Source organism: Solea senegalensis, linkage group LG4 (genome assembly GCF_019176455.1).
Source record: "Solea senegalensis isolate Sse05_10M linkage group LG4, IFAPA_SoseM_1, whole genome shotgun sequence".
NCBI classification, from domain to species: domain Eukaryota; kingdom Metazoa; phylum Chordata; class Actinopteri; order Pleuronectiformes; family Soleidae; genus Solea; species Solea senegalensis.
In genome coordinates this window covers 18,012,560-18,028,838 of record NC_058024.1, presented here as the reverse complement: position 1 = coordinate 18,028,838, position 16,279 = coordinate 18,012,560, and the positions used below count along the sequence as shown (strand labels likewise).

At 40.0% G+C, this 16,279-nt stretch overlaps 1 protein-coding gene across 3 annotated transcripts in view; it reads left to right on the top strand.

The window, feature by feature from the left end:
- The first annotated feature begins 634 nt into the window (after window positions 1–634).
- Window positions 635–16,279, top strand: part of igsf21a (immunoglobin superfamily, member 21a) — a 146,092-nt gene continuing 130,447 nt past the window's right edge. The window contains exons 1-2 of one of the 3 annotated variants that reach the window (XM_044023330.1): window positions 635–749; window positions 908–1,104. In XM_044023330.1, coding sequence (XP_043879265.1) covers window positions 963–1,104 — 142 coding nt within the window. In that variant the 5' untranslated portion in view covers window positions 635–749; window positions 908–962. Of the gene's footprint in view, window positions 1,105–16,279 lie in introns of all 3 variants that reach the window. The other 2 variants (XM_044023331.1, XM_044023329.1) reach the window with 2 other exon arrangements.

The following is a 16,279-nucleotide window of genomic DNA, read 5'->3' as shown; positions in this document are numbered from 1 at the left end:
TGATCTCCAAAGGTTCCCAGGACATTCTCTAAGCACTTTTGTCACAACCTTCATAAAACCTTTAGAGAATGTTCTCTAAACACATGTGTCACAACCTTTAGACAACATTCTCTGAACACTCACAGTCAAATTTGAACCAGAAGTTTGACTTTAGTCTGCCATATTTACCCATTTCATCGCTAATCAAGAAAACAAAGAATGTATTCACATAAATGTTTAGTGTAGTTAATGATGTTTATCCTCCCTCAGTTTTTGTAGAGATGTAATATACAGGTATATATTCTTTATGTACATATCTATATATATATGTGTGTATACATATATACACATATATGTACATACATATATATATACAAATATATGTACACACACACATATATATGTATACATATATACATATATATGTATACATATGTGTGTGTATATATGTGTATATGCACACACATACATGTTTAATAATGTGTTTTATAAGAACAAACCAAAAAGAAACAAATCGGCTTAATGGACAGAATTAGATGGGTCTGAATCCAGGGCGGGATTAAGGACATTTGTGTGAAATAAAAGAGCGACTGATCAGGAAATAACTGTGCGTGTGTCTGCAGGGCGGGAGAGAGAGAGAGGGAGGGAGAGAGAGGGAGAGAGAGAGAGATTTTCATCCAAACTACCGTTTTTCCAGAGCCTGATCTGCTCCGCGGCTCAGCGCAGCTCCCTATTGTTCAAACTGGGAGGGAAATATAACGTTCCGGCTTGTGAGTCATTTTTGTGTCTTTTTTGAACGGGGGTATATATATTTCTATTTCTATATATATATACACATTTCCGCTCCTCTGTTTTTGGGTCTGCTGCTCGATTGGCGACGCTCTGAATGCCGTATTCACTGTCAACTTCTCCCGATTTCTCCACTCAGACTTGAGCTGCATCATGAATAGTTTTGGGGCACCTTTCCATCGCATACCTCTGGAATGGTGGGGATTACACATCAGCCGAAACCTGGCGGGCATGTAAACGCAGATGGAGTTTGGGATTTATTGCGAAATAAGGGAAAGATGACCGCCTTCTCATTGTGTTTGCTCCTGTGCGCGGATCTACTGGATTTAGCCGTCGGTGAGTCTGACCCTGCCGTATCCTGTATTTATTAATTTATTTTATTTTATTTTATTTTATTTTATTTATTTATTCCACGCAGTGTGCACCTCTCGCATGCCCTGCGATCCATGCGTGTGGTCTAACAATAGCCCGACTGTCAACGCGCGCGCGCGCGCGCGTGTGTGTGTGTGTGACAATGACACACAACAAAGTAGCCATTAACAAGGCGTCCAGGTGGAGGCGGTCGGTGCTGTGCTTTGTCGCCTCGTGCCAACTTTCACCCCCACGGAGTCGTGGATGTGAGGGATCAATCTGAATAAATGGTCGGATTCAGTTCAGCTTTGCACTGCGGGCTGTGCAGAAGAGACACTGTAGCAGGAGGCCTGGTTGTCTTTCAAGTCTTAATTTATCTGCATTGACTAAAAATGCCTATGTAAATATACATATGTATATGTGTGTGTGTGTGTGTGTGTGTGTGTGTGTGCGTATATACAGCAGCTGTAGCCTGGAATTGTGAACTGTAACTATATTGTAACTATATGACCTGCTGAAAAAGCACACTCCTCTGCTCTGCTCATCATGACTTATACACACACACACACACACACACAAGTAAGCGCAGGAACTCAACAGATATTAAAGTTGCTGCCTTGAAAAGACACCAGAGTGTGTCCTCATCGATGCAGATTTGCCTCCTTCAGCATCACAGCAGTCTAAGCTCAGCACAGCAGTGTCATCAGTGTCGCGTGTCTCTCTCTCTCTCTCCTCCTCCATGGATGCGCTTATAATACATGTCACAGGATGATCTTTCCTTTCATGATTTCTGGATCTATATGAACTATATCTCCATCTCATCTCACAGCCTGAATAATTCTTCCTCTTTTATGATCACATGTGAGTTTCATTTCTGCACAGCCACAAATCATTCGAAGATGTGCAGCAGATAAACACCTGGCGGTGCCGGTAATTTGATCATCGTGTCCCTCTGTTGTGATGCTGCCCCTGTCCCTTTGGTGCTTTCTGTTCTCCACATCGTGGAACATCATGGGTTCATATATACGCGCTGCACTGCTGCTGTCTGAAGCTGTTCACATGAGAGTTCTCGCTCTCCTGGCTACATCACCAGAGCAGCACACTGTACAAACGAATCGTATCTGTTAGCGGCGGATTCTATAGTTTTGAAGTGTTTTTTAACCTTTGCTGACCCTAACAGGAAATCATTAGTTCAGCTGGACTTAACATGAAGTTGATATAAAGATGCCTGTGGGTAAGCCTTGCTGAGGTTAAGCTCAGACGCACCTTTTGTCTTGCAGCTGTTGGATGTGTGGGATCGTCCTTCACTAATCAAACACCAAAGGCTCAGTAGCATTTGGATGATTTGAAATGTAGTTAGAGAAAGGTCAGACTTCACAGCAGCTGTTACAGGTTGAGTTTCCGCCACTGTTTTAACCCTAAAATATCAATGCTGTGGACAGAATGTCGCCAAGGCTGTTTTCTTTAGTTTAACATTTCCTTGGATATCACCTTTTATCATTCACACTTATATACAATTCAACCATGTGTGTTTCAATGGGATCAAACCATTGTTTTAGGACAGCTTTGGTCAGTGGCCTCTCATCTCTGTCATCCAGACGTTTTTGTCTTCAGACGGTCAAATGATGAGCTCATCATGGAACAAAACTCCCATTTTCCTATCAATTATCTTGCCTACACCGTTGTTGTACTTTGACAAATGTCAGCACAGAATCAGAATCAGAAATACTTTTTTTGAGGTGAGGGAGAAATCAATCAAGTAGATTATGGGAACTTGTTCTGTGCTGTGCTATAATTTTGTGTATTTAAAAAAAAAAAGACAACACACTTGTAGCTCCACTGAGCTGCCGACATAATTGCATGTCCATGCTTGCAACATATAGCTGTATATATATCTATAGCATATAGCCTCTGGTGCGCTTGTTACATCTGATTGACTATTGCAGCATCAGTGCAGACACAACCATTATGAGGATTGATCTGACTACATTTCTTACACCCTGTAGGTCAAACATTCATAGATAAATCTCATCCTGGAAAATTGGTCAGCCTTTGTCTTTTGATTTGGCAATGGTTACCTCCTATTTTCTAAAACTATATAAGTATGTATACAGTGACGTAAAAACAAATGTGACAGATGGTCTCCAGACTCAAAGAGACCTCCGTGTGTCTGTGCAAGTTGTCTGGTAAATGAATGTATACAAAGGGTGAGAATGAGATGTTCTGGTGTTTGAGTTTTGCTGCTTTTCCTGGTGAATCATTTTCAGAGGAAGTGGCCCTCAGAGTTAATATCCTCCAGGTAGGCAAGATGCCTGATTGGGGACGAGAAGCTGTTCAAAATAAGTGCGGGACTACTTTACTGTAGTGTTTCATGTGGTGCATAAAACAACAATAACATGACACTGCACAATTCACAGTTTATTAAACAATATATTTCTTTAGCTGTACCAACAATATCACACTTTAATATTAGACATCAGCAAAAGGAGACTGTTGGTGAATACCCATAAATACAAAAAAAGAATAATAGAATTGATTACTTTATGACCAGACCTTATGACCAACTCTAAATTATTCGAGTTGCCCGCAGTTTTATAGATCCGATTTTATGATTTCTTACTTCTTATTAGGGAGAAATTAATATGCAATAAACTGTAGAATTTAAGTAGGCAAACATTGTTGTTTATCTCTGTCCAATTTATGCTCTTGTATTGTATTAGTGCATGTTTTTACATTAGTAATGTGTGAGGTATTGAAGGATTTTTCTTTTTGATGATGGCTTTAATGATATCCAATAAAAAAAATGCCGATATTACTGCCTGCTTCACCCTTCACAGATATTCCTTCAAGGGATTAAGAACTTAACAATTGGATTGTTAGGAAACTGAATCAAAATAATATTAAATTTCAGCTTTTTTTTGTTATACTGGCAGCTGGCTTGATATGTTTTTATTCTAGCCTAGATGATGTTATAAGATCAGTCTCGTCTAATAGAATACAAAGTATCTCTATTGCTGGATCACATTTTCCTTTCTTTGAGCAAACTGCGGATGTGAGTGTCGCACTGTAAAATTAGAGACGCCTTCTGCATAATTATTACTGTGGTTAAGGCTTTTATTGAAAGCTCCATGTCATGAATATTCCTCCATGTTTACTCTGACAAGTGTTTGGCGTCCAGTGTAATCAGTGCTGTATCTCTGCTCAGATGCTCTTATTTATAAGTCTTGCTTTATTTCATTCGGTTACCCCTCGTGTTGCAGTGAATAAAAGATAACATGTTAGTATGCAGTCCTTGGTTAAATGCAAATGGAAGGTAGGAACCACTTACGGTTGAGGTCTGAACAGGTCTGTGGGTTCAAAGAGCACTGCAGTAAAGTACAAGGTGCTTTGATTGAATGTAGATTAAGAAATGGCACAGGCAAGCTCCAGTGATTTTCTTCCCGTGGAAACTTATTGGAATATCACAGGATAAGAAGTAAAATAATCAGCGTTCATGGACTCACTGTTCACATGACAAAGGTCAAAGTGATCCAACGTGAACACTCTGCGGCGGCAGTTAGAGAAAACAAGCGAGCATAAAAATAATGATATGACAGCTACAGGTGGCTCGCTGTAAACTCAGACTGACAGCCAGCGCAACATGACATGGCATGTCTGCTGGAGACATACTGTAGGCTACATGAGTGAATCGGCTACAAGCAATATTTCATATCTGTCAGTCACTACAGTATTGAAGGTTGGCTTCAACATGAACGGGATCTTTGCGATCTGATGGGTTCTAGTACATTGTGACACTGATGGCTGGTTTTCACTCCCTGAAAGTGAGGAGAAATAATGGCTGGGATGTTGGATGTGGTTATTCCACTATCAAACAATCAGCAGGCATTTTATCAGCTCTGCAGCTTTCAGCTGTTATATAAAGTGATTATGCGCAGATTAGGAGCTGTCTTCATTGTTTTGTTTCACTGTTTATATGTATGTACTTTTTTTTTTGTCTTCCACACTGGGTTTGTTTGCAACGTGCAAGACCAAAAAAAAGAGACATAAATTACTTTCAGTAAACTATTTCAAATATGAAGAGCATTGCTCACTTGGAAATCTGTGAATGTAACAAAAAAGAGTCTTGCATCACTTGGTGATCTCAAACTCACTGAAGGTACTTGGGCAAAAATAAGGAGAGGCTGGGCTGTGACTAATGGCTTCTGTGAAGGCGAAAAAACGTCTAAAATCCACAGATTCTCCGCTATTCCCACGACAAATTGTCTCCTCCGGAGATCACCTTCATTTAAAGTCTATTTTTTTTTCTTATACCTTGTAGTCAGAATCTTTTGTAACTTGCAATCACATTCAGTGCGATTAAAGAGCCATATTAAACTTGAAAGGGCTTCGTGACCCAGAAATGACACCCTTTGTTGTAGGGTTTCGGACAGCTTTGTACATGTACACCCCTCTGTTAAAAAAAAAAAAAAAATTTAACTGGCTTTCAGCCCCTGCCCCCGCCCCCCCACACCAAATTTAACCTGACAAATGTCTTTACGGTTTGATGCAGTCCTGACAAACTCCACTGAACATTTCAATTTATTGTCTGATTATTAAGTAGAGGAGCTAATATATAATAAAAATGTATAATATTTAAAATCAAGATCATCATCATCTTGGTGAAGCTGAACATTTCAAAGTGATATAAGTACATGAAAGATTTAGTTAAATCTAGATATGTAGAGAGAGCCGTTGGCCTCCAGCCACACATGTACAGCCACAGCACTCGTGCAGGACTCGCTGTGAATAGAAATCACTAGGAATGTATGGTGCCACTGCATGTTTCTGCAGACCACAGATACTGTATGTGTGAGCCTATATTTTGGAACCAAAGTTGTTTACATGTATACAGACCTGCTGCTGAATTATGTTTCAACCACCTGTGGTGTTTTTGGTGCTTTATGCTCTTTCCTGTGTGTGAAACATCATTAAATATGCATCTTATTACACACCATGTACAGCAGTTTGCAACATGATGTGTTAAATATTTCAATACATGTATATCTTGCAAAACTTTTTTTTAGTGCTCGGTTTTGAACTCTGGTCTGTTTCTCTGTTCGCCATCAACTATTGTTAAATATCTTCCTTTAGAAAAGTTCCAAATTGCCATAAGGTCACTGCAAAGGATTCTCACCGCTGCTTCTCATCTTTTGGTGGAATGAAATGAAGGAAGATGATACGTTTTGATTATAAAGACATTTGCTTTGTCAGACAGTGATGCTCAAAGGTAGAAATACTTGTTTTCTAAACAGAAGGTTCTTATCCTTTGTTTGGTCCCCATGTCCAAGTGTCCTTGGGCAACTCACTGAACCCCACATTGGCCCTGATGGTTGTAGGCAGTGCATGAATGATGTGTGCTGGAAGAGAGAGAGCATAGCATACGACTGTGTGAATGTGATTCGTACTGTAAAAGTCTTAATGGGTAAAGACTGGAAAAGTGCTATGTAATTGCAGTCCATTTAAATGATGAAATAATGAAGCATGTCATCAGCACAGAAAACTGAGAGACTTGGACAAACAGCAGTAGCAGTAGGTTTCCTTTCCTTTCTACACCCTGGAGTCCTTTACACGCAGATGCTGTCTGACTTCCTCATGTTTTTGGATCTTGCGTGGGAGTTTAAAGTTTCTCTGATTCCCTTAGCAGCTGGTGGTGGTTTGCAAAAAAAGAGAGAGGAGTGGAGAAACTTTGCTCAGAAAGGTCTCCCATTAGGGCTACTTCGCAAACTTTAGCATTTCTGTCTGTAATCCACAGCAAGTGGATTGCTGTGAAATGGTGTTCTGTTTTTCTTGGTTTTATCATAATAAAATCATTCGTCTTTTACCACTTTATCCTCCACATGAAGGTCGCGGGGGGAGCAGTGCCAATCTCAGCTGACATAGGGCGATAGGCGGGGTACACCCTGGACAGTTCGCCAGTCCATTACAGGGACACATATAGAGACAAACAACCATACACTCTCTAGCAACCAATTTGCCCAATTCCCATGTCCCACACACACACACAGGGAGAACATGCAAACTCCATGCAGAAAGGCCCATGTTCTGACCTGGTCACAAACCCAGAAATGAGCAGCAAGCCTACGATGGAATTTCTTGATGGACTTTATCAGCACTGTTACTGTATTCTCCTCTAACTGCTACATGCATATGTACGTTATGCTATTTTGGTTATCATGTTCAACTATGACTGGCAAGTGATAACAAATGCGTTTCCACTCTATTAAAGATCTGAAGGAGGGGCTAATGTACTACCCACTGCACTTATGTCTGTATTCAGTCATCATAGCTTAAGCTTCCAGGAATACACCAGCATCCTTTTGCAGTTTGTGGTGTTGTGTGCAAGAGATTGGCATTTCTCGATCGAATGGGAAATATTCAGTGTCATGTTGACCTTAGTTTAAAAAAGATGAAACACTGGCTGTCCTTGTGTTTTCCTTCACTGTACCAAAGTTCAATTACAAGTGTAACCCTTTCACCACCAGCTTTTAGTCTTAGGAACACTTGATACGCTTATACATGAAATATTAATCTCCTTTAAACTCAAGATATGTAGTTAAATTGTGAGAGGGACACATATAAAAAAGTGTCTGTTCTAAGCACCACCGTGAGTAACTGTATGACTCATCTCCTCTCTCTTAATGGCAAATGAGAAGCTCAGGGAAATCTATTCTGCTGCTTCTACTTAGCGTCTTAAATGCATGAAATTAGCCACTTCAAACATGCAGCATGCATGTGTGAAACAGCCACCATACAAGGACAGTGTCTCATTTTCAACGTTATATTGGCTGAAGGCAGGAAACCCCTACTGATAATGATATATAAAAAAATGAAAAGTAGATTTAGTCCTTATTAATCAGATGTAGTTAGTTATTTAGGCAAACCTGCCACGAGTTACACTGCCACACTTAACGTGGAGTTAATGGGGGAAAAAAAGCTTCCTCGTGGATATGCAGCCACACTGCAGTGATGAACAGTCGGAGCTTCACCCACACTGACCGCAGATTACAAATCCTCCACACCGTCAGGCGTCCTGTTTGCAGTCCATCCACAGCCGTACAACAGGTGCAGGTTGACTGTAACAACTCTGACATGATGATGGTTGTTTGCTGCTTGGTACTGACACTGGTACAGTTTGTCATGTGTGCCAACACACATGGTCTGCTGCTGGGCTGATGTCACATGGACATGTCACTTTTGTCACATAATACTACCATGAACCCCTAAACCTGAAGCTGCTGCTAACTCAGAGTAACTGTGGCAACTGCTGATTTGGGCGACACATTGACCGAACTTGAACCCCCTCCCACGTCTCTGAAATCCCCGGTGTGAAAGCGTTTTGCGTTCCCCGTGAGTTTTGTCAACAACTGACATGTTGTCGACAAGAAAACCACAGTTTGTAAGCAACTCTTCCTTCCTCATTTGGAGCCAAACTTCCACAAAACTGAACTTGTGCTAAAGCGACAGCCAGCGCTATATTCGTGTTTGTAGCATCAGACATGTGACATGATTCAAGCATTTCCTTATTTTTGTAACGTTCATATTTTGAATAAATTATTTAAATTTGACAATAAGGCCTTTTGAGTGGTACATTGCAAACAAATTATGGACATTATATCATTTGTGACGCCATGTACACAATCGAAATGGGAACACTTAAATGAGTTATCATGACATAAAAGCAATGATCTGAGACTAAATTAGACAAGTCTAAAAATGGCAGACCCATCACCTTAAAATCAAAAATCAAATCGAATCAAGGATTTGGAAAATCGTGACACCCCTATGATGGAGACACATTAAAATGTAGCTTTGCAGAGGATAGCGATGTCTCTCCATCGAAGCAGAATTATATGGGCAGACTTTATATTGATAACTGACCAAGCCCAGTAACTTCTCCTTCTCCTTCTATAGTTGTCTCCACAGCGAAAGTTCTGCACGTTTGTTTCAGCAATTTTTTGTTTTTTTTGCTTGTCCTGACCTGACCTTCTCATTCTTAACGTATAATATTAAGTCCTGGATCTTTTTACCTTTATTATTAGGAATCACTTTCATCAACAACTCCAAATCCTATTCTTTCCTTGTTAATTTGCCTCTTTTCACACTTTCAGTGTGTTGTAACTGTAAAGTATTCTTCATTGTCCCATGAACTGTTATCCTCTCTGCAGTGAATGTAATCTAAAGGTTTCAACTAGTTCAGGTGTAAAATAAAAAGGGAAGAGATGGGAAGGGAGGGGGTGGGAGAAAAACTCTAATCTGCACATTGACGTCACTCTGCAAGTCTGCATGGGCTGTCGCTGTGCAGATGGGAGAAAGGGAGGATTGTGTGGGCTATGCATCTTATGACAACAGATTATTTCCTTTTATGCACACTGACTTCCTACACATGAGCCACAGAGCAGCTTTCTTCCCTTGGGACAGCAGCCCATTTTCTATCTCCCGAAAAATCATTAAGACATCAATCTCTCGTCGAAAGAACAGGTCTTAGAGAAGTTTCACAGACGGAGTTGGGCCTATTATTGGACAAGTCTCGGTGTTGCTCCTTTAATATCTGTCATTTTTTGATAACATTTATCAGCAAACCTTTGATCCGCCACTAAACTTGTCGTGCAAGTGCAGCAAAATAATCTCCTATACACATGACGTGAATTCTACAGTGATAGAGCCTGTGGTGCATATGGATCACAGCCTTTCTTTGATATGATTGCTTCACTTCACTGTTTTTTCAAGATGGGGCTTAATATTGTGTGGTTGCTTTTATCTTCCCGGGTAATTGCTTTTAACATTCTTCTCCATTGTGAATTCCTCTATTAAGGAAAGATGATTTAATTTATTCCTGCCCAATAAAACTGTCAGAATTAATTTAACTCTGAAAGTGATTCTGGTTTATGACCTTAAGTGGTAACTATTACAGTACAATGTTTTCAGAAAAGAAGAATATAATATTTGGCAAGAAGCAGCTAAAATGGCTCTGCACTGTGGGGTGTTTGATGTACTGTCTTTGGGGTCCTGGTGCGATTCTCTCCTGCTCCTGTTACAATCTCATGCAAGGCTGAATTTCCCATCTGTTTACAATAACAAACACTGCTTAACCTATCAATGTATTCCGCACAGACATTTTCCATAGTTGTCGTCGAGTTCAGCACTCATCACACAGGATTATCCTTCATTTTGTTTACATTTACATTCGTTTGCGTCCTCCTTCCCTGGCCAGTACCTTGCATTTAAATGATGAGATGAGTTTGTTGAGTTGCTCTGTCAAAACACTTTGCATACATTTTTTAATATTTTTTTACCATGCATGCACCACTGCAGGGCATAGATATACGAAACCATCTGCTGCATCATTTGCATAGTTCTGCAGTCTCATGACATGTTATAAATAAGAGAGGACGATGCAGGAGCACATGGCAACTGCATGTTATGGCAGTTCGACATATGTCATGACTAATAAGTTGGAAAAGTGATATTTATCGCCACGTGTCAGACGTCATTAAGCTTTAGTCCTAAAGTGTCTGCAGCCTAATATCTCTTCATTTATCACAACTTCAAAGACTTATGCCGTGTCTCCACTACATGGTCCCAGCTTGCCTCGGTACGGCTCGCCTCGACATGATTTGGTTGCGTTTCCATTAGTACCTCCTCAACGTGGGCGGAGCCATCACTGACTGGGCTGTATGAAACTGTCGTGACTTCGTTTTACACACAAACTGAACAAATTGAAGCAGTTGTTTTTAGTGTAACTGAATCATTAGAATCTGTTAATTAAAAAATATTATTCCAGTACTTCCTCCATGACCGGAGCACAGACTCTGACACAGTCGCTGGACTGAAATACAGCGGCAGGGGTCGTGATGTGGCTCCAGCAGGGCTGTCACTAAATACACCAGACTCCCCTCTTAGACATTTCCTTGGCAGTTGTTGGAAATTAACCCACATTTTTAGGATTGTTAAGTCTTTTTTACTGATCTACTGTTCGACTTGTTCATGACTCTTCCTGTGATGACACTCAGTCTGACGATGTCACACATAGTATCGTCTCATAACAGGGTACTAAAAAAAGCACCAGGTACTGTCACTAATGGATATGCAAAATAACCGTACCGTGTCGAGGCGAGGTGTGCCGCGCTAGTGGAAAAAGGGGCTTTATTATCCCCACATATCTCATTTTCTTCAAACATAACAATACAACCCACATATGACATCCGATCTATAATTTATAGAATTAGATGCATTCTGCTTGTGTATTATTTAATAATTTTCTTGTACAACAGATTTATGCAGCCTTTTTCACTCCTACATGGTCAGAGGGTATGCAATTGTAATTTCTAGCCATTTATAGCACATTAACCATCAACACAACACTGTCCAGAAAAGAAAAAATCAATCATTAATGGGGAACAGAGGCCTCTCTCTCTCTCTTTCTTTCTGTCTTTCTCTCTCTCTCGCTCTCTGATAGCGTAATTTAGGATATGTGTTATTGACAGCATAAAACACCGTCCATGACATTGTTACTGTCTCATCAGCTACAGGGACTAATGATTAAACTTTATACCAAGCAATTTAATTTTCATAGCATTTTTTCGCAGTAATGAGTCCTTGCTCATGTGTAATTTACAAGCAATATGTTTTTTTTGGTTCAGCAGCATGAGATCTTATCTTTCAGCCAAGTGAAAAATGGATTTTGAATTTATGGTTGACAGGAGCAGAGTTCAAACGAAACTCTGGAGAGTTTTTTTTCTCATAAAAAGTTACCAAGAGTATTAAACGACAAATTATAGAATATGGCGGCGGCTGTGCACAGAGGGACGCTTCAGTGCTCTGCTGTTGTCACCTCACGACACTGTCATTTAAATTATTTAAATGAAATGTAGTCGTTAGCCCCCTCAGGGCAGACAATGCAAACGTTTTGGATCGATACTGGAAGTCCATGTTTCCTCTTAGTGACAACTAACCGGGCTTATTGCACTTTGTGCATATAGTCCATCGGTGGCGAAGCCCAACAGACTGACATGTTCATTATTTTCTGTGTTACTCGAGGTGTGACTAATCCTACATATGAATAATCTATACTCAATATGAATGAGATGAATATGAAGTTGGGACAGAGAAAAGGAACACTCACTCTTCAGCTCTGACATTGCAAAGTAAAGTCAGCTCTCGGCCATGGATCAAGTTTTCGCTAAAACACCCACACCGGATTCTACTTAATCAGACTCACAGAGCAGCATATAGGGAAGTGATGCTAATGGTAATGGGAGTAGGAGGAAACAGCCCAGAGAGTTGTGCACTTTAAGTGTGTAATAAGTAAATTGGTATACTGGGAAACTGTCTTCCCAAGCTTTCGTCATGAACTAAATCTAGCTCTTGACTGAGTCAAAGCTGATGATGACAAAATGTTCCCGATGCTGGTTCTGACAGAGGCTTTCTGAGATGCTGCAGTTTATTCTTCTGCGTCGTGCTTTGTTCTTTTCTGCGAGGGTGGAAGAGATGACTCGAGCTGAAAGACCAATGGAAATCAAGTTTTTATTGAGTAAAACAGACCATTTGGACTCCACACCATTTGGACTCACTAGTGTCACTGCCCCGTGACTCCACATGGCGGTGCTTAGCACAGTATCGCAAATTGGCATTTACTGGGTGAAAAAAGGAGCTGACAGCTGCAGAATGGCAGAATGCACTGGAAATAATGCAACTTCATCACATCCATGAACTTAAAAGGGTATTTTATATTCTTCAGTGAGACAGTGTAATGACCCTGATCTGTGTGTGGCCTCCTTCCTTCTTCACAGCCTTGAGCCGCTTGGTAACAACAGCTACATATTGATTTTTGCAGATTCACTTCATGGTGATATCATTTTTACTCTGGGCCATGGGTTTTGTGTTGCCCTGTGAAGTGGTGGTTTATTCTGTTAATTCTGAGGAAGACAAAAGTTTGTTCAAACCTCCCCGCATCAAAGTCTTAACTCGGTTCCAATAGATATTACACAACATGCCGTAAGCTATAGTGTAGGCTTACTCCAGCTGTGCAGCTTTAATATACAGTAGAATTTGTTTTTTGTACAATCATTGGATGGAGTTAAAGATTTTGACATTTATAATGGATTGTGCAGGTGTTGACACAACTATGACAAATTATTTTTCTTCACTCAGTTTCACTGTGTGTTAATGTAGTCAACTTGTCACTTACCATGTGAATTAAACGTTGCTTGTGCACCTGTTAGTTAAAAAGAAGCAATGGCAGGTGACTGATTTGCTTCCCGGTCTTTTAAGCAGTTTGATATATGCACACTTGCGGCTGCTCACATCTCTTATGTGGCTGCTTCTTTCAAGGAATGTTGAATGTAAGAGAAAACTGTCCTTGTCACCGCTGACTGAACATTGGGCTACAGTCTGCAGGATGGTGACACCTCCATCACGTCATAATAATACTCAGAAAACAACAGCTATAGGTGTTTTTTCAGCTGTTTTTGCACCTGTTATCTAATTCATTTTCACATTGAAAAATGTGCCTATTATTCTGCGTTAATTGAAATATTGGTAAGTCCTTGATATCAGATGTTGAACATCTTCTGCCAGGACCACAAACCAGATGTTATGTAATTAAAAACATACGGGGCAATGCTCTTTATGTTAAACAACTGAGTGTGAATCATTAGATATTATTACGAGGCTGACACTCTCTCTGTCCATGCATTTGAACAAAAATATGTCTTTATTAGGTTGTTTATTTTTTGTTTGTTACCTGTAGATATTTTAAAAAATAAGTGCCGAGTGCTCATACGCTCCAGCTAATGGACAAAACACAGTTACGCATCAAATATTGTGTATTCAAATGAACAACGTCGGTGTTCATGATCACCTTATTCCTCCTTTTGTCAGGTAATAAAAACAAACAATATACTTTTTTCATTATATACTTGTAATTTCCTCCCCCTGCATCCGAATTACTGACTTTTTCATTTACAGACCCATCAGTTTGTCACTGCAGTCCAATATGCAAATCATCACCTTCTATGAGATTTAGAGATTGGATTTATTTTAAAATTTCAAATTGAATGGTATTTTACGTAAGACATCTGTAACTCCCCACAGAGACAAATAGATCTCATTTCTTCTTTCCCTCTTTTTCTTCCTGTTCAGCCACTCTCCCTGGGAGACGACACTGGCTGTTATCAGTGTTCAGGATATTAATCTTGGAATAAAGAGTCAAACAATCGTGCCAGTTGTAAGGCTGGACTCTCGATAATTCCTGTTCTTGACCATTCCATCTAAGGCAACACTCTGGTTAATATTAATCCCATTGTTTATTAAGCTCCACCCTTGAGGAGAGACATCAGCCGATGAAAGGATTATACTGTACTGAGCCAGAAAAAGATCTGGTTGAAACAACACATTTATTCTTTTGTTTATGACCATGCGCATGTGGGACAGGAAGTTTCAGTAACCCTAGACAATAATAATATGCCCAGAGGAGAGGTAAACAACACCTGCTCAGGTTAAATTCACACCCTTCCTCCATTTAAAATCTCAGTTTTAAAGACAAGCCAAGGTTTTATGACAAAAACAGTTGTAAACATGGCTTTGTTGTTATCACTTACTGCAGTAATTAATAAGACACATAATACATGTTTTACTTTACTTTGGAAAGGGAAGGATAGGTTTATATTCTGCACTAAATTGTACAAACACATTTACTGACAACAATTTCACAAGACAGGTGCAATTTAAACTTTCTTGGTCAAAGTCATTTAATCAGTAGTGAGAGTTTGAGCTCTTTTTTCAAACGATGTTTGATATAAGTTTTAATACAAAGTCACTAAAGGATGTCTGTTAAAGGGATACGTTGCAAATTATGCTTCTAGGATCTGCAAGAATCCGTCAACGTCCCACAACCTGTTCTTTGCTTATACTCATTTCCTTCTGATGCACTGCCAACATACCTGTTACCCTGTGCAATATCATGTCAACTTGCATGAAAAAAGCTATCAGCAATGTGCATCATTTCAGCAGAGTGTGAGTATATAGAGCAGGAAGGGAATGGTAAGTGGAGGAGGGGCAGGATTACGACATGTCACCATGCAGTCACACTCCAATAAAGATGGTTAAATCCCACAGTAGATTAAAAACGCAGAGACTGTCAATAGCACAAAGTGAAGAGATGGGGGGGCATAGTGGGTGTACATGTGAGGAGGAGTGAAGGCTCTGACTTCTCCACTCCTCCATTTTAATTGTCATAAGCTTTGTGAGTCCCTTCATAAACGACGAGGCTCCTCATTTGCCACTTTTGCAAAAACAGTGTGATTCTGCATCAACGTAAATACGTGGCTGTGTTGCTGCCTCGTGATAAATGTTTTCTTTCAGTCCCAGAGAACGTTTATCCATCCATTATCTATACTGCGTCTCCTTTGAGGGTGACGGGGGAGCTGGAACCGGTCCTAGCTGATCTTGATTGAGAGGCAAGCTACACCCTAGACAGGTTGCCAGTCTATCATAGGGCCAACATACAGAGACAAAGAACTGTTTGTGCTAACATTCACACTAAGTCAATTTAGCATCTTCAATCAACCTAACCCCATTCTGCATGTCTCTGGACAGTAGGAGGAAGCTAGAGTACCTGGAGAAAACACATGCTCACACAGGGAAGACATAAAAATCTCTCTTTTCACTGTATATTTGTGCTGTGAGACGCAAAAATAGGTCAGAGGTCTGTACCTAATATACACAAGGCCAGTGTGAACAGTCTCATTAGTAAATGAAGAGAGAGATGCACCATAGCCTTACCGTGACACAATTTAACCGCTGTCAACTGTGTTACTTTCTTATCAAACGTAGAGAAATATTTGATAAAATTGAGGTCATCTGATTTCTAAACAAATAGAGCTAAACTGTGTAGCTATGAATCATTGCAATCTCATTTTGGTGTGTTTGCATATTTACCATTTTAAAATTAAAGGTCTCATCCAATGAATTTATTCATCGGATGGAAATAGTAAAAGCAAATAGCTAGAGAACTAATCTAATATACATTTAGTAAATGAAAACGCTGAGCATTAACTGATGGAAAGAGAAAGCTGGCTTTATCGTATCTTCAGAATGGTTTGAGGAGAGGATCTGCTTCATC